The sequence below is a fragment of the Gallus gallus genome, chromosome 2 (assembly GCF_016699485.2).
Source record: "Gallus gallus isolate bGalGal1 chromosome 2, bGalGal1.mat.broiler.GRCg7b, whole genome shotgun sequence".
Classification (NCBI taxonomy): Eukaryota; Metazoa; Chordata; class Aves; order Galliformes; family Phasianidae; genus Gallus; species Gallus gallus.
The window spans coordinates 3,618,891-3,645,447 of NC_052533.1; the positions used below are offsets into that span (position 1 = coordinate 3,618,891).

The window sequence follows — 26,557 nt, forward strand, 5'->3', positions numbered from 1 at the left end:
CTAGTTACCTACAGGGAGCAGCTGTTTTGGGAGTTGGGAGACCATGACTGCAGTATTGAGCACCTCATGGCAGCAACCGTGGGACATTGTTGTTCTATGGTTCTCACAGGGAGAACAGAAGGAGTGCTCTATTGAGCCCGGATAGGGTCATTTTACCCCAGTTCTTGTGAAGGGGCCAACACCCAAATGTTTCAGAAGAGGTGGAAGAAGCATGATTTGAAATTATATGTTGCACAGTATCCCTACTTATTCCCCAGCCAGGTTTATTTTCTATTCACTGATTCCTGAATAGAGGCCTGAACAGAGGTGTGCCTTAGTTGTCCAAAATAATGCTTTTTAACTTTATTCCTCCAAAGAAATAAGGTTTAATAGCATGTCAATATGTATGTGAACCTGCATATATTCTCCTCTTCATTCAATCCTATTGGCCAGCAGAGTATCCAGAGTCTCCGAGATACGAGGCTGCTGAAAACCAGCATTCATTATGTCCACTATTTATTAATGGTTCGTTAGTATGAGCTATTCCTAGATATAAAAGCCAGAAGGTTTTTCTGAAGAACTTGGTACAGCATTTCTCTCCGTTGTTCCATCACAGAGCTCATTTCTCACAGTTGAGCTGGGATGTCTGTATTCCAAGAGGCATCCAATCTGCATTTTCAGATGGAGGATCTTCTGAATCCTCTGCTAAATTTATGGCACAGACACGTTTATGTGCATCAGCAAAAAGTCACAGGTCTGGGTGTGCACCAAAATGCCCAGTGCTCCTCTGAGTATTTCTAAGTGGGGAAATAATAACTCGATACTTGAATGTTCTAATAGCCATATCTGTCTAGATATTAGTGGAGACAAATCATGTATTGTGATAGCAAGAGCACTGGTATTCTGAATGAGTCTTTCAGTAAGAGATCCTATCCCAGCTGACGTCAGCAGGGTAGCTCGATTTACACCAGCTTCAATTCCAGGGCCATTTTCTGCCTCTCAGTTTATTCACTGGGGCTGCCGACCATGGGAGAATTTGAGTGCTACAGTGCAGTCAGCATTGTAAAAATTGTGTGAAGGACTCAAATAAGTGCATCACTCTTCAGGATGAGAAGCAACAAAGAGAAGATGTTTTTGATTGATGTTCTACTTTTACTTGAGTACAGGACTTGCTGGGGTTTGGGAAGTTCCACAGTCAGCCCTGGAAATGTAATGAATAAATATCAGTTATCCACCAGTGTGTGGCAGAGGCAGACAGTCCAATTTCAGGTGTCTGTGGTGGCTAAATTAGAGGTCAGCTTGCTGTGGGCCCTGTGTACGACTAGTGGATTGAGGGACACCTCTATACCATCCTTGGGTGGACTGATAGCTGAGTAAAAGGACACTGTCTGATGATGAAATCAGCTTGGGGTGATAAGCTGATTGTCAAGATTGTAGACTCATTGAATCATAGAATATCCTGAGTTGGAAGGAGCTGATAAGGATCATCCATTCCAACTCCTGGCTCCACACGTGTGTCTAGAGATGGATGTGATGAACCCAAGCTGAGCAACTACCATGATAGGTCAGCGGGACCATGGAGCCACAGCTGTAGTGCCAGTGTTGACCTAGGCAGGCCCAAAGTCTTTCCCAAAAAACACAGAGGGAAGGTGAAGGCTGAAATCACAGCAGATTGCGTACAGCCCCTGCAGAGTAGGGTTCTTAACAAAAAAAAGATCACTCCAGACAGGGGCTGAGTGGGTCACCTAGTGACTTCTGGGGAAGGAAGCTTTGAAAGTTGAATGCAGGACTTTCAGCCAGTAAAGCCAAGGCTATAGAGAATAAGCTGTTAGGCTGGTGATGACAAGTTGCGTGAATCCTGTTTCAAAAAAAAAAAGAGCAATGGCTTTTCCAGGGCAATACTGAACCCAAGGCAGCATTTTAAAGATGTGTCTATTAATCAACGTCAAGGGTATTCTCTGATGGCAGAGATAAAGCCAGAAAAACTCACCCATTTTGCTTCCAACTGCCAACCTTTCCTTCCCTCATCACCAGTGATGCCCATTCAGCTGCTGGGTACAAATGCAGGCCGTTCAGCTGCTGGGTACAAATGCTTCCTTCTTGCAGATTTTCCCTTCATGGTTTTGTTTTCCATTTGCCTGCAGTCACAGCCTCAGAGTCCTGCTTCAACCCCAGCCTCTTGCTCACAGCTCTCCAACATCCTCCCAATTCCAGCTACATTCTTTCCCCACTCTTCTCATTGTCACACAAGTTTAGCCTCCAAATCTGGATGTCAGCAGGCGCTGTTTGTCGTAATCACTCCACCAACCTCACCCCACAAAGAATCTGTTTTCAAACAGACACAAACTCATTAGCTGTTTTACAGACTTGCTGTTACACACTGATGGCTCATCTCATTTGTTTCGGGATCCAAAGCGAACTTCTGGAAAAGCTTTCAGCTGTAGGGAACTGGTGTGGTGTAATACAGCAAGATATTTTTAGGGTTTTATTTTTCTTCTCATAAATAATGGTAATCAGCCTTTGTATGTGCTGAAAAGATCACAAGGAGATGACACTGTAGCACGGAGGCTTGGCTGCAATGGAAAGAGCAGCACATCATTTTTTCTGGGACAGGTGCAGGGTGATCATCACTGGCCTGGTGATTAGCACAGCGGATTTCGTGCTGGGTGGGCAGCAACAGAGAGGAATCACAGATCCAGCCAGGTGATCTGCTATTCCCTGCTGCAGAGATCTGGCTCCGGCAGAAAGAGAATTGGAAGGAAAACGTTGTTGAAATATTTGTTAAGGAGACTATGGCTTATCTGGAACATCTGTCGCTGAGCAAGCCATGACCGTTGAGTTTATATACTCCAACAGCAGTGCTTAATAAACATTAGAAGAAGAAAAAAAAAAAAAGAAAAGAAAAGAGGGAAGGGATTAATGTTTTAAACAGCTCTTCTGAAACAGACCCACGGAGAGGATGCGGAGGTGCAAGGGGAAGGAGAGCAGCTCACCACCTCTCCTTTGGTGACAAGGGTGGGAACCACTCCCTCTGAGCTCATATCCCAGGCTCCCTTTACAGCCTCTGAGGAAAAACAGGCACTTTTAAGGCATGATTCATGTGCCCTGTTTATGTGTCTACTTCAGGAGGAGATAAATCATGCCTGGTACTCCACGCAATACAATGATGGCACTGGGAAACTAAACGCTGCCAGTGCCCTGCCACCAACTGGGATGTTTCCTTGGTATCAAACTCTTCTCACCTTCAGAACAGGGGGCCCCATCCCAACAGCCTGTTGGCACACTGCTTGTCCTACCACTAACCCATGCCAGGGAATGGTTTGAGAAGGACATGAGGTGCAGCTGAGCCAAGAGATGGGTAGATCTTTCCCAAGGTATTCCCCAGATATAATTCACTCAGATAGTGGCTATTCTGGACACATCTCCCCTGGTTCTGAAGTAGAGACATCTGCATTTAGTCAGCCAATCCTTTTCTAAATGTTATTTTAAAAGGCTGCTGGCAATTTATTTCTTGTCTGATTTTTTTTAATTATGTTTTCCCAGAAGAGCACCATAACCATTATGAAGACAAATGTGAAAACAAGCAGAGGAAAATAATAAAAGAGATGCAGACAGTGCTCCTAAAAATTTGGGTTATTAATACCTGGATGTTTTTTGACTATATGTTGTTGATACGAGGATAAACAATTGTAATGAGCAGAAATATCTTTATGCTGGAGATTAAGAGAGGGGAGGACTTTATAAACAGGAGAGAGAGTGACTTTTCACATGGTCTGACAGTGATAGCAAAAGGGGGAATGGTTTTAAACTGAAAGAGTGGAGATTAGGGTCTCTTTTATGGGGAAATTTTTTGCTGAGTGGGTGGTGAAGCAGTGGAACAGGCTGCCCAGAGAGGTTGTGTATGCCCCATCCCTGGAGCTGCTCAAGGCTGGGTTAGATTTGGCCCTGGGCAGTCTGATCTGATGCCTGATTGAGTGGTTGGCACCTCTGTCAAGGGCAGGGGGTTGGAACTGGGTGATCTTTGAGGTCCCTTCCAACCCAAGCCGTTCCATGATTCTGTGATTCCACAAAAGGCGTAAGGTTCCAGAGGAGAGTCATGGAGATGAAGAAACATAAGAAAGAGTGTGGCTGCTCCATAACAGATGATATGCCTGGGATAGCTAAGGCTAGAACGCACCAGTCGCCAACCCTGGAGGTGTTCCAGAACCGTGAAGATGTGGCACTGAGGGATGTGGTCAGTGGGCATGGTGGGAGTGGGTTGACAGCTGGGCTTGGTGATCTTAGAGGTCTTTTCCAACCTTAGTGGCTCTGTGGTTCTATGATAAACCTGAAATTTTTCCCGTACCCAGTTTTCTCTGATTCTGGGACTAGACTCTTTCTTCTTTGTGCACCAGAAGAAGCTATAGGTTTTTTCTCATCACAACTGCACACGGAGCAGAGGCTTCAGTGGGGTAGAATGTGCAAACATCACAATGCTCCAAGTTCAGAGAGGAACTGGGTAGACCTTGGAAGAGATTGAATCCAGAAGGGATTCCCTCCAATCTCCTCACATGCAGACACACACAGCCACCCTGCCATGGGGCTCCATACTTCACTTTGGAATTCACCCAACAAAGGGATGGAGTAGCTGCCATGCATCCAGGATGGTGGATTTTTATGAGAGGTGGTTTGGAGAGATCTAGAGAACCAGGTGTACATCAGATCCCCATGATTATTACTGCTACCATGCAAAACAGGAGCAGTCACATAGCATAATTCAACACAAAATGAGCTGTACTTGCAGTGAGCTAAAGCTCGAGCACTTCTATAATTCTCTGCTCAGTAAATTATATCTTCCCATTAACATTTTAGACCAGAAGAGATTTATTTAATTTTTGTGGAGATTTTTTTCCTCACAATGTTTTATTGTGACGGGAGCTGGAAACTACACTCTGTCTGCCCTGCTTGCCTGATTTCTGATGAAATCCAGGATTTTACTGTGCATGTTTCTGCTTAGCACCAACACAGAAAGACATGGATGAAATGTTTTTAAACAGCTCTTGAGATGATGAAGGGAGTGCCGGAGATACTTTTCTGTGCTGCTTTCAGAACAGTTTGAGTATTTGTACACACCTAGTCATATACTGCAGAATTTAAGTTTTAATCTTAATTTCATGAGCCGTTGTGCCATTGGACCTTGTGCCATTGGACCACCAACCTATTACTATGAAAAAAAGATCTACCAGACTTTTCTTTAAGGCCACAAGGGATGCTGGAATTCTTTGCTGTGTTTCAATAAGTGTTCAAGTATCAGGAGATATGCACTGGGGGCCTGGCTGCAATGGGGAACAGGTTTGAGATGATCTTGGGATGATTACATATTGCTTCTCATGTTGCTTTCTTTATGATTCAGATTTTTTTCCCTTCAGTGTTGTTCAGGTTGGATATTAGGAGAAACTTATCCTCCAAAACAGTGATGATGCATTGGCACAGGCTGCCCGGGGAGGTGGTGGTGTCATCACCACTGGAGGTGTTCCAGAACCATGGAGATGTGGCACTGGGGAATGTGGTCAGTGGGCATGGTGGGGGTGGGTCAATGGTTGGATTTGGTGGTTTTTTCCAACCCCAGTGATTCTGTGATTTTGTGATTCAGCTCCTTTTGCTGTGGTGTTGTTTGCCTTGTTAAGAAGTCCCTTCACCACCTAACACATCTAAACGTTCATGCATTGAACCTTACTAAACTTACTTCAGACTTCTTCCTGCTCTGAGCTACAAAATGTGACCAGTTGGCCAACTGTCAGTCCCAGTGGCCTTGATGCTTGGGGATGGCCAAGTCCAGCAGCGATGTTACTGCAGTGATGGTCCTCCTCCAGCATTTTTCCTTACATTGTGCCATGGAAGCTCCACTTTGTCTCCATTTTGGAAGATCTGCCAGGTGGAAAAGGAGAGGGGAAAGCAATTTTCATCTTCATTAATTATTGTTTTTTTTCCACTCAGCACTGATGCGTTGTTGATCAAAAGCCCATCTTAGGCCACAATGAGGAAAGGGTCTGTAGATCAAGACAGACTGCCAAGCCCCAATGCAGCACAGAATTAAGAGAAGAAACTAGGATCCAACAGGTGGCTGGAATCATGATTTATGAGCACTTCACATCAGAGAATTGTGCAGCACATTTCTGTCCTAACTACTAATTACAGCTGCAGGCCCTCTGCTGAGGTGGCAAGATGCGTTGTAGCAGCAGATTAGAATGTTTCCCTCAGCACTTTTTATTCCCAATGGAAAACAGCTTCTTATTGAAATGAGAATGTTCATCAAGATGCCTTTTTTCATAGAAAAGATTCTGGGTTTTTTTTCTGAAAAAGCTTAAAAACAATATTTTCCCTCCTACTTCTCAGAGTCAAAAGATAAGCGTAGATAAAAATATAAGCTATTGAGTGCAAACAGGTTAGTCCAATATATTTATATATTCATATTTATTTTTTATAACAAAAGCCTACAGGATTACAAAAAACAAAACAAAACAAAACAAAACAAAACAAAACCAGCAATATTCCTCATGGTGGCTGATTCTTGATTCCTGTGTTGCAGAACTAATTGCTCTCCAGCAATCTTTGTCTTTATCCTAACAGCCACAAATCAGCCCCACAAGAGAAAACAGGACCCAGGAGTCTTTGCAACAAGTTCTATATGTTAGAAAACCTTTTACCTATAACCAAACCAGGGTTCACTACAGTCTGGCCTCACAGCTCCTAGGAATGTCATCAGCATTTGGCATCCTTTGGATTGAGTTTTCTCTTAGGAATCTATTTCTAAAGTTACCGTCTTCAAGTGCTCAGTCTTGCTGCTAAATGTGAAAGAATGTGCCAATGCTAATATTATTATTGACATTTCTGTGTAGGAAAAAGACGGACAGTGAAAAGAATATGAGAAACGCTCAGCATAGAATTCCTGTAGATACCCACAGGGCAGGAATCTTTCTGTATCATTACAAATAATGAAGATCTATTGAATGCTATCAGCGTACATCAGGCATTACTTAAGTCCACATAAAAGTAGGCATTTAAAATAGAGCCAATCAGGCATGGCTGAAAGCATCTATTTTTCCTCTTTGGCTACAAAGGGAGTGTAGAGCTTGAATTTTGACATCTAAGATGACTTTGGAATGTCCTTGGAGAAAAAAAAATATATATACCTGCCTTCCTTTTCGTGTTGTATCCCACCAGGTGTTGTTGCCTGCCCTTGTTACAGCATTTTCCGTTTCTTCATATTGCTTTTTGCAAAGGTGCTTCTTTAGCCCAGTCATGTAGACAGTAAGGGAAAAGCTCGCCCCGTTTGGAACCAAGCAGTAAGGTATATTGTTTCCTCTGATAATCTACCTTAGGAAGAAGTTTTTCACATAGAGGGTGGTGACACACTGGAACAGGTTGTCCAGGGAGGCTGTGGATGCCCCATCCCTGGAGGCATTCAAGGCCAGGCTGGATGTGGCTCTGGGCAGCCTGGTCTGGTGGTTGGCGACCCTGCACATAGCAGGGGGTTGAAACTGGATGATCACTGTGGTTCTTTTCAACCCAGGCCATTCTACGGTTCTATGATTCTATGATTCCACCTTGTCCCAGTTCTTGTGCACAGAAATCTTCCTAACCCTGTTTTTCCTCTGTTTATGGTTAGTCTGAACCTGTCACCTGAAATCAGTCACTTGGGTCACCTATGGGTCGACTGAGCGCTGACTCATGGAGTAAAGGCATCATGCAATTTGTGGCTAGGGCAGAGAAAAGGCACTTCAGTGAGGAAAAGATGCCCACAGACAACTGTGTCTCATAGCGAAAGATCAAAGGGAATTCCTGATCAAATTCAAATGGGAGGCTTAATAATTCATTGAGAAGAGATTTATCAGATTAAGGAATTCATTGTTGCAGAGGAATAGGGAAACCAAGAGCTGCAATCAGGTCCAGGAGATTGGACATTTGAAGGGACAGCAGGTGTATCTGGGATATTAAGTGCAGAAAATGAGTTGGAAAGAAGGGGAGGAAATCAGTACTGAAGGTAGCCCGATTTCTGCACTCTTGGCAGTGCTTCTTGGCTTTGCTGTAGTGGTGCCTGGGTTAGCAAAGGGTCCATCACACCCAGCCTGCTCTCTTGGACCAGATCATCTGGGCAGACTTTTGTAAGGCAACTGACAAACTACCAAAAAAAAAAAAAAGGAAAAAAAATAAAGAAAGAAAATAGAGAGTTTTTTGCCTTTTTTTTGGCCCAGAAAAGTGAGAGGAGAGCCTCAGAGGGCTGTGAGCCAGACAGCTCTCTGACTGTCACAAATCGTTGCTGCCAAATAAACAGCATTGAGCTTTAGTCCAATGAAGAAGGCTACACACACCCAGGCATTACTTAATCCCCGAGTTAGGATGTTGTTCAATAAAAATAGGCCTGATGGGTCTAGGCCTGCATCTTCTCAGCTGCTGCAAGGCCCTCTGCTTCATTCATTCGTCTCATTGTTTGGAGATGGGAGCATGGCAATGCCTCAGTGGAGGACCAGTATGTGGGAGCTGCACTGTGGGTGGAGATGTGGGTGGGAGAAGGCAGGAGGGCAAGTCTTGTGGAAGCCACAGGTCACAAACAGCTGGGGCAAGGGTGGGACCTGCTATGTCGTAGGTTGGTTTGCTGGTACGTATCTCAAAGTTGGCTCTGCTTTGGCATCCATGTGGACATTTTGAACTGAAGCTGCAATAGGGTTGATAAGCACACAGTGCTGGGTTTTATATCAAAGAATCATAGAATCATTTGAGTTGGAAGGGATCACTAAAGGTCATCTACTCCAGCTCCCCTGCAGTGAGCAGGGGTATCTACAGCTAGATCTAGTTTATGACCGCTTGAGGGTTCAGTATTCTCTCCATGATGTAGAAAGAGCTATAGAAGACACTATAATTATTTCTATCCCTTCTACTAAACTTGTGGCCTACACTTGGAAATATATGAAGTTTCTGAACTAGCTGATATCTCTTTTTTTCTTATTATCAGTAATTATGGAGTGATTATTTAGATAGGACAGATTAGGTGGCCTTCAAAGTACTTACTGAGAGTGTATATTGAGAGTCCTTGCTTTGTTCCCATCTATCATGGGGGAATCATCTACATGGGGGATCAAGCATTCAAGGTCAGGTTGAATGGGGCCCTGGGCAGCCTGATCTACTGGCTGACAATCCTGCCTACGACATGGAATTGGAACTCAATGATCTTAAGGGTCCACAGCATAAGGCAACCACAACCTCTCTGATCAGCAGTGTCAGTGCCTCACCTCCCTCTGAGTAAAGAATTTCTTCTACCTAGCCTAAATTTCCCCTCTTTTAGTACAAAGCCCTTATCCTGTCACTAGTACAGACAAACTCAAATGAGCTTTTTGAGATTTATTTGCAGATTTATTTTGTTGGTTGTGTCTTTTTTTCCTTAGCACCTTTCTCTCTAGGATGCTCAGAGGAGATATTGACATGTATTTTGCTAAGTAATCAGTCATCTGGGTAAAACTCTGGCAAATGTAGTAATTTCAGTGTGATGTCTCTCTTTCCATTAAAACAGATGGTCTTTGTGGACCATTTTAGGCAGAAAGTGGCTTACAGACCTGACAGTGACCATAAAGCCTCCAAGATTCACTAAAATAAGGTGTTGGAAATGCACAGAATTATGTAATTTGCACACAGCCATAAGAGAAGGCAACATCAAAGGTGTGGTACAGTCTGTGCTGTGGGAAAATGGGAAAAAGAAGGGAAGCTCACCCAGCATTGTAGGCAGTAAAAAGTGCATTTCTGTCAGTCTAATGTAGAATGAGCCTCAGTTGACAGGATGAGAGGTAATGGCCTTAACTTGCACCACTTACTGGGAAACTTTTCATCTCAGAAGGAGTGGTAATGCCTTGGCACAGGCTGCCCAGGGAGGTGGTAGGGTCACCATCCCTGGAGGTGTTCCAGAACCGTGGAGATGTGACACTGAGGGATGTGGTCAATGGGCATGGTGGGGGTGAGTTGGGGTTAAACTTGAGCATCTTAGAGGTTTTTTCCAGTCTTAATTATTCTATGACAGGCTTAGTCTTGCTATTGCCCAACTGCTCAGATGCACACAGTAGTGAGGAAGGGAAAGGGGCTGGTGCCCTGTGATGGTGCAGTGGCTGACCGACCTTCCCCAAGAGCACAGCCCTGCTCTTGCCAAGTGACCCTGGCAAGAGCCTCCTCCCATGGCCCACGCTGTCTGCAAAGCCTCCGGTGAACAATGAGACAGATAAAACGCATCACTGCAGCAAAAGCTGGAAAGACCTGAGAGCGCCTTTAATGTGATTGTAGAAGGGAGCCAACTCCTTGTGTACTCGGCCTGGCTTTCCTGGCACTGGCTGAGGAATGCTGGCACGTCAGCTCCTCCAGAGTTATTAGTGGTGTCGCACACTCCAGAGCTGCAGAGAATACGTGCACTGTGCTGCAGCAACCCTGGAGATGCCACCAGGCCACGTTGTTGCACAACGCCCACCAGACCAGGGCAGGACTCTGGTTTTTGGTCCGGGCGCTGGGCAGGCCAGACATTCAGAGACTCCCCAAGCCTTGCCACCTCCCCCTTATCCACCTCCCTTTCCTGCTCTGAAGGTTTGTTTGCACTTGCCTACGTGCAACCAAGGTAGGAACCTGGTAGCACTGACTGGGTGTAGTCTGTCTGGGAGGATGGACATCCCAAACACCCTGAGCAAGTCATAGTAACTCACATACCCTTTTTTCTGCCAGGAGTCTGTAGCGTATGCTGCTCTCCCCAAAGCCATTTAGTTGCTGGACTTGAATCTACAACACTAATTTCACTGTCGTGTCTCACATCAGTACCTTCAGATTTGGATGCTGCTCTGAGCATGCATCTTGTTGTAGGGACTCAAAGTGAAGAGCAGGTCTCTGTACAACAGAGATATTTTCAGTAGAGACCAAAGCAGGATAGTGCAGACTCTTTATTTCACCAGATTTTGGACCCATGAGTTCTGATATCGGCCCTACAGCAGTGATCCTCTGACTCTATGAGGTGTTCAAGGCCAGGTTGGATGGGGCTGTGAGCAGCCTGGTCTAGAGGGAAGTGTCCCTGCCTATAGCAGGGTGTTGGAACTGGATGATCTTAAAGATCCCTTCCAACCCAAACCATTCTATGATTCTAGGATTTCCAGGAAAGTGATGGAGTCACCATCCCCGGAGGCGTTCAAGAAAAGGGTGGAGGTGACACTGAGGGACATAGTTCAGTGGGCATGGTAGAGATAGGCTGATGGTTGGACAAGATGATCTTAGTGGTCTTTCCCAACCTTGATGATTCTATGATTACTGATAAAAATTGTACATAAACTGGAAAAGTTCCTGGCTTTGGGCTCACAGCTATCTCTACCATTACATGGGCAGTGTGGTCCCTCGTGTGCTTTTTGCTCAAGCCAAAGAAACTTCTCTCTAGCTTAGAGTCATCATGCATCTGAGAACACTTCCAAGCAACAGTTTGGATGCAGCCACCCTCTTTTGGAGGGTACAGGAGTTTAATAGCATTGTTGCATGCATCACAGCATAAGAACAGAGAGAACAGTGAGCAGAGAACAGTGCAGGATGATATGATTCACCCATAACACCTTTGCAAAGCATTGAGTCTCTGCCACTTAGCTGGAAAAACACCTTCAGCCCTGGGCACTGTCTGTAACCAATATCCTTCCTGTGGTCACAAAGATGCCCAGAGCTGAACAGCCAAGAGCCAGCACAGACAAACGGGCCTTCTTTGGGAAATGTCTGCTGCAGGAGGTGATCCCTGTGCGTATTTCTCTGCACTAATCTCTAAATTCAGATGACATGAAGCGCATTGAGGTGCATTTGTCGATGCATCATTGTCACAGTGCCCTGACCCCCACCGCAATGGCTACACCCATCAAGGGACTACTTTCCTGCCTAAAGCCATGCTAGCTTCTATCTTTGCTGTGCCCTAACTGTACATTGGCATCTGTCACTCATAACTGACCTCAGCTACTGGCCGTGCTGCTCAGCATGTCCCACGCAATGGGGTACGTGAGGTGCACCTCGGAGCAAACAGACACTGCTGCTGTGCTGCAAGCTGAGGTTTCTCTGCTTTTGGCTGTGGCTGCTGGCACATGCAGTGCAGAGGGGGAGAGACAGCATTCAGCCCATACCTGCCTGGCCCACAGCATTGGCACAGCATGCAGAGGGCACAAATATTCATTTCCTTGCGGTCCATGAGTGGTAGCATCACCCCAGCGGACGTGACCTGGCAGGAGTGAATCCCAAAGCTTAGCACTGGGGCAGTAGGCTGAGGGATGTGGGATGACCATTTGTAGCAGAAACATCTCAGGAGCATCCACCAAACTTCTTATTTGACATCAAGGATGGGAAGAATGAGTTTAGTTTCCAGTGAGTTCTTCCCCAGATGGGAGAGAAGAACAGAAGGTTGGACCATGGCTCAAGGCTGTGTCTTTGCTAAATCTGGCTGGGAAATTGCTGGGATTAGAGGCTGGACACATCTGGATGTCTGGCACCGAGAGCAAAATGCACACAGGGTTCTGGAAAGGAGCAGGTTGGCCTGACCTGGGAGATTTGGTGTCCCAGGTCTCCAAGCTGCCACAGGGGCAACACGCCAAGACTTTGCCTCCCTCACAAAATTAATGGGGTGCATAGGGCCATTGTGTGGTCTTGTACTTCATCACTGATCAGAGCTCAGTAGCGTGCTGAAAGATGAAAAAAAAAATGAAATTTTTGAGAGAGAAAAATAAAAGAACAAGATAAATTAAAAAAAAAGAAAAAAGGAAAGGGGAAAAAAAATCAATCACATCATGGTCTGGAACAGCTGCATTGGAAACTCAGTCAAGTCTTCAAGAAAAAAAGCTGTTGATTTGCCATTGTGAAGGCACAGAACAGCAATATAAATATATACACACCACTGCAAGTAAACACCTACAAAAGGAAGCTGAATGCTTCACCAACTCACTGCTGCTTATTGCAGGGGTCTGCTCTGAAATCTGCCTCTCTCTCTTCCACTGAGACGTCAATGAACACAAACAGGTGGCCAAAATGGATAAGACAAGGAAAGGTGATGTTTGCTGTGACTGTGAGAAACTGAGGCAAAATGGCAGAATCCCATGCTCACTTTTCCAAGGTGTTCACTTCAGGTGATAGAGATGCATGTAGGTACTTAGATACCTCACATGTGCAAAGATGCCTGACCATGCTGAGTTCAGCACCAGACTAGTACAGACAGATCATGCTGAACACCCCGTTGAGGCTATTGTTCTCCTTAGTGAATGAGGAATGTGTCGTGACTATAAAGTGAGGTGGAATACTGGAGGAGTCATGTGATAAGGTAGGGATGTCCTCAGTGTGATCCCACTGCATGGAAATCTAATCCAAGAAGCCAGTGCATCCCAGAGCAGGATGTGCTTCTCTTACAGCCTGGCATTGCTCTCCCCTTCACTCTTCCAATGGTCCAAGGGTGACTCTGGTTGCACACACTAAAAGTGATGCCACCAAAAAAAAATGCATCTCCAGCTGCGCCTTCCCTGCTGAAAAAGGGAACCTTTCATATTAAACAGTGTTAGAGATGAATTCTTAATGATTATTTCACAAGCAGTGTAGGTAAAGCTGGGCTTGGTATGATTTGAAAGAAAACTGAAAATATTTGTGTGCATGCAGTTGAATCATCATATAAAATACTGAAGATTTCTTTATATATGAAGCTGCATTTTGTCTAATTTTGATCATCAACTACCATTAAAGCTTGCTGTGACAGTAGTATATGTGCTGTTATTACTTCTTAAAAAAAACAGGCATTTACTCCTAGACCACTCTTAATTGCACCTAAATGGCTTTCAACTAGACGCTCTACTGAGAGTCTTTCATTCTCATCACTAATGGTATTGACCTGGTTTCAGACAAGCAACAGCCATTAGCTCTGAAATGCAGATCATCCAGCTTCTGTGCAGTTTGGAGAGCTAAGAAAGGCTATTGGCATCCTCCTCCCAAGTACGCCCCCCCAGGACGTACTGTTCTTTCTAACCCCCAGCTCCTTTGCAAATGATATAAGAAATAAAAGAGAAAAAAAAAATACCATTTTCATGGCCTGTCAGACTCCACTCTTGTTTCGAAAGACTAAAAAAAAAACATAAAAGGAAAAAGAAAGGGCAGAAATCGGTGCCTGTCCCCTCAGAATCCTGACAACGGTGAGATAATCACTGTAGATAGGAAGGTACGGTCCCGAAAGAAACCATCTGCCTCCAAAGAACGAGGGAGAAAGAGACAAGTCACTGCTGTAGTTCACCCGCTGGGAAATGGAGGGTCTTACAGAGCACTTCATTGTATCATTCCATAGGTTTGAGAGAAATGTGCTGGTGTGAGCACATCAAAACAATGTCAGAGTGACCTCCACTTCCTTTTGTATCCCTCCTGTTGCTTCAGCCAGTTGGGCACAGACGGAGGATCCATGAACAGCCAACATGACCCCAAGTCACAAGAGCATCAGGAATCACATTCAGCTTCATGTCTGCCAGGTGGACACCAAGGAACAATCTTGCATCCTTCTGGTAGATACACCAGCTTTTCTAGGTTGAGTTTAAGCCTTACAGTCCATCTGTGAGAGGACAGTTGGTGGGTTGAGCTCTCAAGCTTGGACACCCAGCAGATGCCTTCTTTGGATCCACTGTAATCAGAGTTAAGACCTGATGGTCTTAGGACATAATTAATCTGAACATGTTAGACATTAGCTTTAGGTTCGGATTAATCATTAATGACTACAGTAATTGTGCTGCATAAGTGTGGAGCGTAACATGTTTTATTTATGACTCAAGAATATAACTCAAACCAGTACTGATCACTGCTGATCTCTCTACACCAGCACCATCTTTTAATTACCAGGAAGACCACTTTTGCTTGGCAGCACAGCTAAGCAGTTGTCATGAGTTTTGTCCCTGCTTGGAAGGAACTTTCCATAGCTCAGCCTCTTGGGTTCCACCTCATTTGCACCAGGGATGCAAAGCAGGAAAGCAATAACTTCAGTGAGGAAAATGTTCTCCTAAAACTCCACATCCTGGAATCGTACCATAAATGTCAGTTCCCCTTGATGAACTGCATGTGCTGACTGCAAATCATGAGATCACATAGTAAGACAGGCATTTCATGACAGGATGGCCAGAGAAGGAGATACACAAAGGTAATCATCTTTAAGAGTTTGGAAGTGACAAGGATGATAAAAGAACTGTTATATTGCTGTCATGGTGTCATCTCAACCTCCAAAAATCTTTTGCCATTATCATCAAATACAGTGGACATCTGTTCCATCTGCATTTAAATCAGTTAATTCCCTTTAGCGTGAGTTATAATGAGTCTGCAAGTTGTGCTTTATCCAAGCAGATTTTCTTCTCCTTCTGCCTGTGCTGCTGGAAGGATAAAGCTTTCCCAAGGGGTAAAATGAGAGCAACTGGGATTGGAAGAGTATCAGTGAGACCAATTCAGTCTGAACTGTTCTCCAAGGAACAGCAGACATATGTGCTGCAGGACCAGATGTGTCCTCCATCCCTCCTAGTGATGACAAATTGCATGCATCCACATAGCATGTGGAAATGCATTCATCAGTGCTAGTAATGTGTGATGTGGATGTGGTATGACATAGACAATGGATTCCCACAGGGTCAATATCCTTTCCTGGATGAAGATCAAGAAATTGCAGTGCCTTCACTTTGCCATGCCTGTGTTAGATGCTGCAGATCTTTAAACGCCATTCATTCCTAGGATGAGGCATTCCCAGTTCTGTACAACATCTTCCCATGGCCATTCTTCTGTTTACCCATTCCTGCCATCTTTCTTATTACAGCAGTCATGGGAAATCCATGCTGAGACCTGGACTACATTAGAAAATGTGCAAGGGGCTGGAACTAGATGATCTTTAAGGTCCCTTCCAATCTAAGCCCTTCTATGATTCTATACAAAGTCAAAGAGGATGGATTTATGATTGAAGGAAGGAGCACATCCTTATTCCACTGGCAGGGCATCAAGACACTGATAAATAGGAAAATAAAGTTCTCAAAAGTTTGTGGGGACCTCTTAACCACGGAAGATTGGGCTCTGAGAGCTGGATGAAGAGCAGATTGCAGCCAGCCTGGTGAGGGCAGCCTTGGGAAGGGCTGAGATGTTCCTAAGCACAGCAGGAGGCTATTCAGCTTTCCTTAGATGCATCACAAGGTCCCTAAGCTCAACTAGCAGGAGCAGAGACCTACTGCTGTTCTGGAGCAGGCAGTGGTTTGGATGATGTGGTCAAGGGATTAAGGCAAAACCACCAACTTCATTTACCCTCTGGGAGGCTGGGAATAACAGGCAGAGCATCTCATGTGCTAACCTGTCTGTGCTTCCCCAGCCCCTGGGCAGCATCCCACTACAGCAGGATCCATCAGCTCTTCTTCCCCCTCACATCAACTACCTGTCCCCAATCTCCTTCTTATCTGAGCCCCTCTTGGGTATCTCCCTCCTTTCACCCTTCTGTCTTCAGGCCATACTTATTTGATTACCCCTGACCAATCTTCATTTTCTCAGCCTTTAAAAGCACTAAGCCATCTCCTAGAACGGATTTATTGGCTCTGTAAGTGGAATGGAGTGAGGGACACACACATACATGGCAGAATAACCACACAGAGTATTCAACTCAGCACCCACCTGGTGTTCTTATAGGTGAACCTGAGTCATAGAATCACTTGAGTTGGAAGGGACCCTTAAAGACCATCTACTCCAACTCCTCTGCAATGAACAGGGACACCCACAGCTCCATCAGGTGCTCAGAGCCCCATCCAGCCTGACCTTGAGTTTCTGCAGGGATGGGGCAACCATCATATCTCTGGGCCATCGGTTCCAAAATCCAGGAATAGGACTTTCTGCTATGAACTGACCTTCTTCCCACCACCTTCTTCAACACCCTGGTGTCCTGAGCTAATCACAGCTTCCACTCCCACAGCTTCTGCCATTAACAGCTGGCAATGGATTATGTCACTGCTGTGGCTACTGCATCTCTGTCTGGACCAACTGGCACTCCAGCTTTGTGCATTTTTAAATATTTCCTGCATTAACTTAACAGGAAATAAGTTGCAAAATACATTTTTCTTTTAAAGTTGGAAATAATGTGTATTCAGGCAAACTAAGTCCCTCAAGGCAGAACAAGTCCCACTCCCCAGTCTTCCCCGAGGCAGAACCTGTTTGCAACAGCTTGCTCCCAGTGCATTTTTTGTTGTTCCTGCATAGTTTTTATATGGAGTAATGATAACCTCAGGCAGCCAGAGAAGATGCATAGAGGTAGCAGTAAGTGAGGAAAGGGAATCAAACTGTTTGTGCAGTGGGAAAAAGAAAACAACCCATAAAAGTCCAGTGTTGCCCAAATTGGAATAGAGTAAGCACCATTTATCTGTATTTACCTTGCTCTGCCCCTCCATGAAGGAGATGCTGTAAGCTGCCACTGAAATTTGAAGTACCAGACCCTCTCTTCTTGTATGAATCACATTCAGATATGGGGCCCAAGTTAAGCAGCAGTTCGTCTGCAGCCTGGCAGATCCCACTTTGCTGTAGGACTGGCAGATCCACTAACAGAGATTGCACAAGGTACATTTTGTCCAAGAGAATGTGTACGAATTACTGGTTCTTCTATACTTGACAGGGTTCATCGCTAAATCAGCGGGGCCCAGTGGTCAGGAGGTGCGGGCTTGCACAAATACTCATTTGCAGAAGCATAGGATAAAAAGAGAAAACAAACAAGGTACCTGAATGCAATGACAAAATAACAGAGAATCCCTCCCTTCTCACTTAAAACCATTCATTAAAAGAAAAGAAAAAGAAAAACAAGAAAAACAAGATAAGAACAGATGTCAGAACTTCAGTTCTTTCCCCATCCCACACTGCTACCCCACTCCTGATCAATTCCGCGCAACACTTTGTGCTCCTGATCACCTACGTGCTGCCAAATTTTCCTTCTTCTGAGCAATCCAATGCTACCATAAACTCTGTACTGCTCCAGTTTGCCTCACTCTATGTGGAAGGCTACATTAGCTTCTGTCAAAGGCAGCTGAGTTGCTACTCTGGGGCATGGCTTAGATTTGCCATGTGTCTGCACTGCCTGGCCACAGCACCCCCAGGCTGACCTCTAACTAGCCTGGTGCTCTCATCTCAGCAGTTATGCTCATCTGTGGCAGCCACTGGTCTGCTCCTAGGTTAGACATGGTTGGATTAACCTCCTAATCTGAACATATATCTTGATTCTTGCAAAATTTAGGAGAAGGGGTTTCATTTTCACATTCACCTTTTCATAGAATTGTTTGAGTTAGAAGGGACCCTTAAAGGCCATCTGGTCCAACTCCCCTGCAATGAACAGGGACACCTACAGCTCCATCAGGTGTGCAGAGCCCCATCCAGCCTGAGCTTGAGTGCACCCACGTGAGGGGCATCTCTCTGGGCAACCTGTGCCAGTGCCTCCCCACCCTTACATAGATCATAAGAAAATTCTTCCTTATATCCGATCTAAATCTCTCCTCTTTCAGTATGAAACCATTTCCCCTCATCCTGTCACAACAGACCCCTTTTTTCTCATGCCCCTCTCCTTTCTCCATGCTGCCAATTGCCCGGCCTACTGCCCTCCAAGGTGATGATCACCAGCAGTCCCTTGCACTGGGCCTGTCCAGCAGCTGCGATGGTCTCAACCCTGACCAAGGAATCTGTTTGCCTTTAGCTATTTTTTGAGCTGCTGCCAGGGAAGTTTCACAAAAAGGATAGTGTTATTTCTGAAAATGAGTCCCATAAACAAGGATGAATATGACCTCCCCGTTGAGATTTGGGGTTTACTTTAGTGGCTGGGAGATCAGCCAATGAAATGGAAATACAAGAAAACATTATCATAATTACCCTATGGCCTCCTCTGGGGGCAAGGGGAGAGAGGAAAAAATAATAATAATAAATAATAATAAAAAGATATTTAGCAGGCTCTGGATAGCATTGTCATTTCACCCTTCCCAGCTTGACCTGTCTCCTGCTCTGCATTTCTGCATTCTCTGAACAAAGGGAAGAGAAAACTTTCCTAAATCTTTTCCCCGCAGGGAACTTTTCTTTTTCTCTAGCCAAAAAAAAAAAAAACCAACAACAACAAAAACAGTTCTGGGAAGTTGAGAGGAGAGAACTGGCAAAACTGGAGAGTCCCATCACTGTCAGACGCATTCACTAATAGCAGGAAAGCAGTGCAAAACTGTCCCCCTGCACCTATTTGTGTGCTTCCAGGCCTGTTATATCTTTGAGCTTGTATAAATTTGGTGCCAAATAAGCTCAATTCAGGAATTCATTCTGAAGCATGTTAGGAAGGGTTCATGGAAAAGGATTTGCTGTCAGACCTTCAGAGATTACTGTCTGCAGGGGCATGCTGACCTCATCCTACTAAGCTGATGGATATACCTATCTGTGACATCCCTCAAATGCTTTTCTTGCCCTCACAGCTCAAGCTAGTGAAAAATAAACTCCTACCTTTTGCAGATCTTGTCAGCTCTGATCAAGTGAGTTAGTGCAGATTGCAGCCCAAAGACCTCTCACTCTTCAGGGCAACCGTGTTTTGTGCCAGCTGCTTTGGGAGTAAAATCAAAGCTGCTCCCAAAAACTTGACTGTGTATACCTCTTAAGGACCCGAGCCAGCCCCAGGCAACTCAGCCTAACCCCACGTGCAAGAGTGCATGTTGTTTCATCATTAAGATTTCAGATCAGAGCAGGGACACAGCTCTGGGGTCCTTTCTGTGATGAACCAAGGCTTGGGAAGTGCTTGAGAGCAGAATGTAACGGCCCATGAGAGAAGAGATGTGAGTCTGAGATGAGCACCTTGTCATGAAAGAGGGAGGTGGCATAGCTGGATAGGTCAGACAGGCACACACGAGCCCTTCTTTCTACACTTCTCTTAAGCACTGGTCCTACTATTGACCTGATCTGGGCTTCTTTAATTGCTTCAGTTTTACTGTTACACGATAGTGATGATCAAAGACCAATTTCCTGAAGAGGCGCCATCTTAGTTCTGTTCCTAGGAAATATGGGTAGAGTTTCCTCACGCTTCTTAGATTTTCAGATTTCAGCTTCTTGTAAATAAGAGTTTTACCCAGAAGACTTCGTTTTATTGATGATCCTTTGTTTTTAAGGTATTCTCTTCTACTATGACAAAGACATGCTTCACCCTGAAATAAAACCAAGTTTAACTCCTATAATCTAAATTCCCACATATAAAGAAAAAGACTTTGAGAGCTTCCGAATAGTTATCTTTGCAACCACAGTCCAGTGCATAGAAGGAAACTAAGGAACCCTTACACAAAGAGAATTAGGTATTAGAAATAGATGAAAAAGGATAACGGCATAACCTATGAACTTATGTTCATCCACCAGGAAAGGAAAGGAAACCACCAACCCATCTGGGAAAACTCTGGGATATGATGTCCTGTCTTTGCTCCAGGCTCTCAGAAAGAAAGACCTCTTTACTCGATTCATGTCTCTTTATAATTGTAAAAAAAAGCACAGCTGATCTGACTTGGTTTAGCTGGTGGCTTGACGTGAATCTCAGCTGATGTCTGTAGCTGAATCTCCAGTGACTATTAAAGAACCCTGGGTAAACAAGCACCCACACACCCCGGATGGGTAAACACTGTTATAGATGTCATGTGTTGGCTGATTGTGAGGTATAATAATTATTCCCTTCTACTGACTGATGTGTGTCCAGTGAATTAGAGATAAGGAAGTATTGAGCTGTAAGTAGGTGAGCTCCAGGCAGGCGGTAGAGGTTCTTAGTGGAAAATGATGAAGTGTTGAATATGTAAATCCATGTGGGTTGCAGCTTGAAAGAAATACTTCTGGTACCTTCCCTTCATCTACTTTTCCCTGGTCCTGAAGAGCAGATGCACAGAATAGACTGTGCTGAACATACTGCATTGGACCATGTCTTAAATGTCCATGTATTTTCTTAGATGCACAGCGAGGTATGATGTTTCGTTGCCTTGAAAAAGTACCATAGGATCCATAGGAATGTAAAAATAGCCTTACCAAGTTGACCTGTTCTGGCAGAGCATCCCCGGAAGCTGCCAGCCTTATCTTCCTCTATCTTATCAGCCTCTATCTTTAGAGATAGAAACAGCTCTTACAGCTGTCAGCTTCTAGTTTCTGGCGGCCAGTGACTCAAGACCTTTCTACATCAGAAAGTGAAGCCACTTATTTTGCTGCCTGGGGATATTCAGATTAAAATAATTTGATGTACACAAATGTAAATGATTTCAGCAAGGCCATTCCACAGTGTATTTGGATCAGGTATTGAGACTGTTTGTCAAAGAGAAAGCTTTGCTAAGCCTGATTGAAATGTGTCTAATTTCTTGAGTGTATCTGTTTTGTAGCTAGATGATGTGAATAAGGCATGACTGCGAAGTGAGGGATATTCCTCTCTGTTAAGATAGGGCTTATGAAAGTCCAGTAGAGAGACTTGATCAGATTTCTGAACTGAATGTCTGATTGTAACTCTATACATAGCATTTGAAAACTTGCATGTCGTGTATTTATGCTGACTGAAAATAGTCACAAATACACTAAAAAAAAAAAAAAAAAAAAAAGATAATTTTTACAGCCTTAAAATTTGTTCTCAAATTCCATTATAGCAACAGAAAGCATGGCTGCATATTTTTTGCTGTTCACAGGACTGCATTTAGCCAATGTATCCAACAGTTGGACCAGTTTTGCTTTGTAGGTGTTTAACATGAGTTATTCAGCAGCAAAAGAACAGCATTTTAGATCTTCTTGAAGTTGAATAGTTCAGTTGGAAGAGATTTGAAGGCCATCTGGTCCAACCGCCTGACCTGTTTGGGGCTAATCAAAAGCTAAAGAATATTACTGAAGGCATTGTCGTGGAATCATTAAGGTTGGGAAAGACCACTGAGATCACCACGTTCAACCATTGACCCATTCCCACCATACCCACTGACGACACCCCTCAGTGCCACATCTGCATGGTTCTTCAGCACCTCCAGGAATGGTGATGCCAGAGGATTTAATGAAAATGTCTGCTTTTATCCATATACAAGTTTACACAAATGTTTCATCTTCCTCAGCCAAGGAGAATCACAGAAGGGTTGAGGTTGGAAGGGATCTCTGGAGGTCCAGCACTCTGCTCAAGCAGGGATGCCTAGAAACAGCAAAGGCTTAAACGTTTCTCTCTGTACTCATATCAGTTTGGGGAGGAACTGGGGGGATTTTCTTTCAGTTAGTGTAACAGGTATTGGAATTATAAGACTGATAACCAGGGCTCAGGGAAACTGAAAACCCAGCTTCTGTTCCAAGCCCTGTTCTAGCTTTTCTACTCTTCCCTGGGCACTGTGCATGGTGCTTCATCTCTGCTTCTGGGAAATAAAATCTATTTTCTGTGCCTGGCCTGGAGACCATACATCCTGCTGGCAGGATCTGCTCCCTCACAAAGCATGGCTGAAGGAGTCTCAGGGTGAAACACAGAAGGGATGAATTATTTGAAATGCCTGAGGTTGCACTCTGCTCCATTCAGCCACTATAAATCCAAACTAAGTCCTCTGGCTTTGGTGGAATCATTCAGGATTTGTGCAGCTATAAATGACAGCAGGATTTAACCCAGAGGTTTTATGTTTCCAATGAAAAGAGCTGAAATGCTGGATGTTGCCTTAAATGTGGACTGGCCAAACATCTGGAAAGGGGTGGCTTTCTTTTGCATTAACATTAACATGGCTTTGAAGAGGGATTTTAGTGTGGATTTTTTTCCAAGGACATGAAAAACTAACTTCTGTTTTACTCAGAATCCCATTATCTGATGTAGATAACCATCTCCGTGTCTATTACTACATCAGCTGCTCAAACATCCACTGTTCCACTCTATAGAGACACGTGTGAGTTAGAATCCACGTTTACTTCTAAGCTGGACTTCATTAACCATTAATACGTTATTTGTAATAAATCTTGAAAACAGATTATCTTGCTTTCCAAAAAGAACAACATTAAAATGAGTGAAGGCCCTTTTTTACCCAGGGTTCACTCATTAAAATGAGTGACACCTTAATTCTGAAGATGGTAGTTTGGGGGGAATACAATGAAATGTCATGCCTGCTCTCCTTCAGAGGGACTGAGACTAGCAGTCACCTCCATAGGCAGACTCTACAACCTGTCTACAGGTTTCCTTCTCATCTGCAATTCACCTCTTCTCTTTCTTGTGTTTTCCTTTGCCTGCTCGGACTTTGCATTGATGCTTAGACCTGCTCGATCCATCAGGATGTGGAGTGTTGCTGTTAGTTTTAGCACTACAGATGTGCAGTGGTGCCAATCTCACCAGCAGTCAATATAAGTTTATATATATATAAAAAAAAAACCCCAAACTGTTTATTTCTATAACACAGTACAGCAGTCCTTCTTGATTACATTACACTATTACAGGGGACTACTAAGTTTTATGTAAATCCAGAGAAATGTAACTGCTGCTCCTATTGCTTTTATAGTCTAACCAAGACAGACTAATGGTAGGGAAATGGAGGCAGTGAGGGGAGCAGTGATTTTATCCAACTTACTACATCACTTTCTTCTTTCAGTCCAGTGCCTCAGCCACCAGCTTCCACTCAGGGGCACTGTATGTGGACCTTTCATTCTTTAAATTAGCTTTTGAGGTGATTTTGTGGATCCCAGCCCCAATAACCCAGAGACTCTTCTGCTGTATGCGGCAGAAAAGCATGGATGACCCAAACCTGAAAGATCTCACAAGTATGTGCCCAACAGGGAGGCATACTAGTAGATGGATACCATCCACAACTTTCCTTACACGCTGCAGATCATAGAACACTTAGAGGGTAAGGTCTGCATAGAATGGCTTGGGTTGGAAGGGACCCCAAAGATCCAAAGACCCAGTTCCAACCCCCTGCCATGGGCTGGTTGCCACCCACTGGATCAGGCTGCTCAGGGCCCCATCCAACCTGGCCTTGAGCATCTCCAGGGATGGGGAATCCACAACCACTCCAGGCAGAAGTGCCAGTGCCTCACCACTCTCTGAGTAAAAAAATTTTTTTCCCAGTGAAAGCAGCCATATTGCATTAGGTCAAAACTCTATATGCTATAACAACCAAAGCACCCGTAGATCCAGAGTACTCTACACTTTCAGAAGGCAGCCTTGCCTAATGGGAATGTGTCATCTTCATGATGCAAGGTGGGTTTTCATGACCAGCAAGTGCCTTGAAGGGCCTTGTACATCTTGTATCAGCAAGTACTTTCTGGGGAAATAATTCTGGCTGTACCCCTTCCCCATTATTGTCCCTTGACGTCTGGAGGATGATGTTCCACAGTCTTTAGGGGCAGATGCTGTCAGGTCATAAACCCCCCCAAAACTGCTGATTAGAACCTGATGTCTCATGGCTGAAGGCCTGAACGAGAAGTTGGAAACTGCATTGCATTCATGATGCCAAGCTGTGATTCTTAAAGGGAAAAGAAGCCTTTGATAATCTAACCCTTGGCAGTGTTTTCCAAGTGGTTGGTGTCAGGAAGCACAGCATTGCTTTGCCATTCTCTGAGTGCTATATCTAACTATGCTTCTACATCCCAAAAGGTCCAGTGTTTAAAAAATGCTGTGCCAATATTATTTATGTTTTTTTCCCCTTGGGTAGTAGCCTCATCTCTCCTAGCTGAGGTATGCCACCCAAGAAATCTCTCCCTTACTGTGTACATGCATGTTTTAGATGCAAGCAATTGGAATGTGCACTTCCTTTCCTATGCGCACAGGTGTTTCCATGTGGCATCTTGCAGTTGTTGCTTGGGACACCAATTGCTGAAATGAGATGGGAAGAGCAAGACTGGTGGAGGAAACTGCTTATGCAATGGAGATTTTGCATTCAGATCACACCTGCATTATCTAGGAAGTTTGTGTCCCGCTGCTCTTCCATGCTGAGGTTTAACCTCATTTCTTCCCATCGCTGCAGGTGGATGCTGATGATGTCATCACCAAAGAGGAGCAGATCTTTCTACTGCTAAAAGCCAAGGCCAAGTGCGAGCGACACCTGAAAGCCAAGGTGCCCAAGGTGCATGGTGAGTGTTCCCACAGCAAACCAGACTGCATGGCTGGGACAGTACCAACCCTTCCCCTCAACCCTGTAATGCTTAGCTTGGAGCATGTTGGTGAGGCAGCCCAAGAGACTGCTTTTTCAGTTAGATTATATAGCGTGATGTACTGGAAACTCAAGGGGTCTGGAGGATGCAAGAATTACACTCATGGATTTACAGCCCTTATTGACATACCCAAAGCCCAAGCAATACATGGGAGATCACACAAACCATCTGTACACCTTATCATCTTTTGCAGCAGAACACAAGCGTTATGGGAAGCAAAACAGCTTTCCCACATTCCTTCTGTTTTCTTTTGTTTTCTTCTAGCATACTGTCTCTGCTCTTCTCAAATGGGCCTGAGCTTGACTAAGCCCCTCTCATCTACTTCCTTTCTATTTGGAGCTGTGAAATTGCTACCAGATGTAGGACTGGAGGGAGAAGGAAGGGAACTCTCATGTGGGTAGCAAAACAATCATCCTTCATTGACTTCTTTCATCAGTCTCACATGTGCTAATTATTGGCATCAGAGCTGTATATATTGAGGCATCTTGCACCCACCCAAGGAGTTCTGGGTGGGCATCTGTCCCTTCTGCTATTGTATGTGAGAAAGGGGGCAAGCTAGACTGCCTCTCACCTTCACCCTTGCATCTTAGATAGCTCTCTTCCTACTGGCAGGAGTACTTGGAAACTGCATCACCAGGTCAAGAAAAGCTCCTCAGAGTCAGCTATGACTTTGGAGTAGATGTGCCTGCCTGCCTGGTGTCCCTATCCTGTTGGAAACCACAGGAAGGGGCTGTAAAAATCCCACCTTTCATTTTATTCCAGACCTACAGCTCCACATCAGCCAAAACCTCAAGCCACATCCTCTGTGCTTCTTTGTCCTGTTCATCCAATGCCCAATTAATGCCTCATTAAAGGCCATATGTGCAAAGGCATTTCCTCCTGTTATAGTTTAGACCACCTGCCTACCTTGGAATCCAGTGCTATCAACCATCTGATCTTGCTCTCACACCCTATTTTCTAACCCTTCTGTATGAGACAATCAGTATTTTGCATTGATCTCTCTTAACTGGCAGCAGCAGTGTTGGTAGGGCTGGGAAGGCAGTGACTGTGTCTAACCAAGAAGCAGACATTGGGCTCTTTACCACAGTCACTTTGTTAGAGCAAAGGAATGAAATGCTAGAGCTTGGTTGTGTTTTAAGTGTTGACTCCTCAACTGTGAGGCTCTTTCTTCCTTTGGTTGTGGCAGAGGGGAGTCTAATCCTGTGTTATTCAGACATCTCATGGATCCATACTGAGTCCTGGCCTTGGAAAAATCTATCTTGAGCTGCCCAAGTTATAAATCTGTCTGCTGCTTCATCTTCTGTAGAAAATCTCTGCTCAATCCCAAATAGCATTGTCAAAAGGAGGAATAATTATCCTGATTGATACACTACAGCAGTATAGTCAAGGCTGTAAAGACTCAGTGCAATCATCAGCA

At 44.5% G+C, this 26,557-nt stretch overlaps 1 protein-coding gene and 1 long non-coding RNA gene across 5 annotated transcripts in view; one reads left to right on the forward strand and one right to left on the reverse strand.

Moving 5' to 3' along the window:
• The window catches only part of PTH2R (parathyroid hormone 2 receptor), a 116,441-nt gene that overhangs the window by 29,647 nt on the left and 60,237 nt on the right, over positions 1-26,557 (forward strand). For 3 of the 4 annotated variants that reach the window (XM_046921149.1, NM_001177575.2, NM_001396626.1), the window contains exon 2: positions 24,954-25,059. The exons of the other annotated variant lie outside the window; for it this stretch is intronic. In XM_046921149.1, coding sequence (XP_046777105.1) covers positions 24,954-25,059 — 106 coding nt within the window. The remainder of the gene's footprint in view (positions 1-24,953; positions 25,060-26,557) is intronic. 4 annotated transcript variants of the gene reach the window in all.
• LOC121109760 lies at positions 326-4,667 on the reverse strand. The gene is made up of 3 exons (XR_005857301.1): positions 4,325-4,667; positions 1,970-2,840; positions 326-1,180 (listed from the first exon to the last, which is right to left on the reverse strand). It is a non-coding gene; the product is annotated as an uncharacterized LOC121109760 (long non-coding RNA).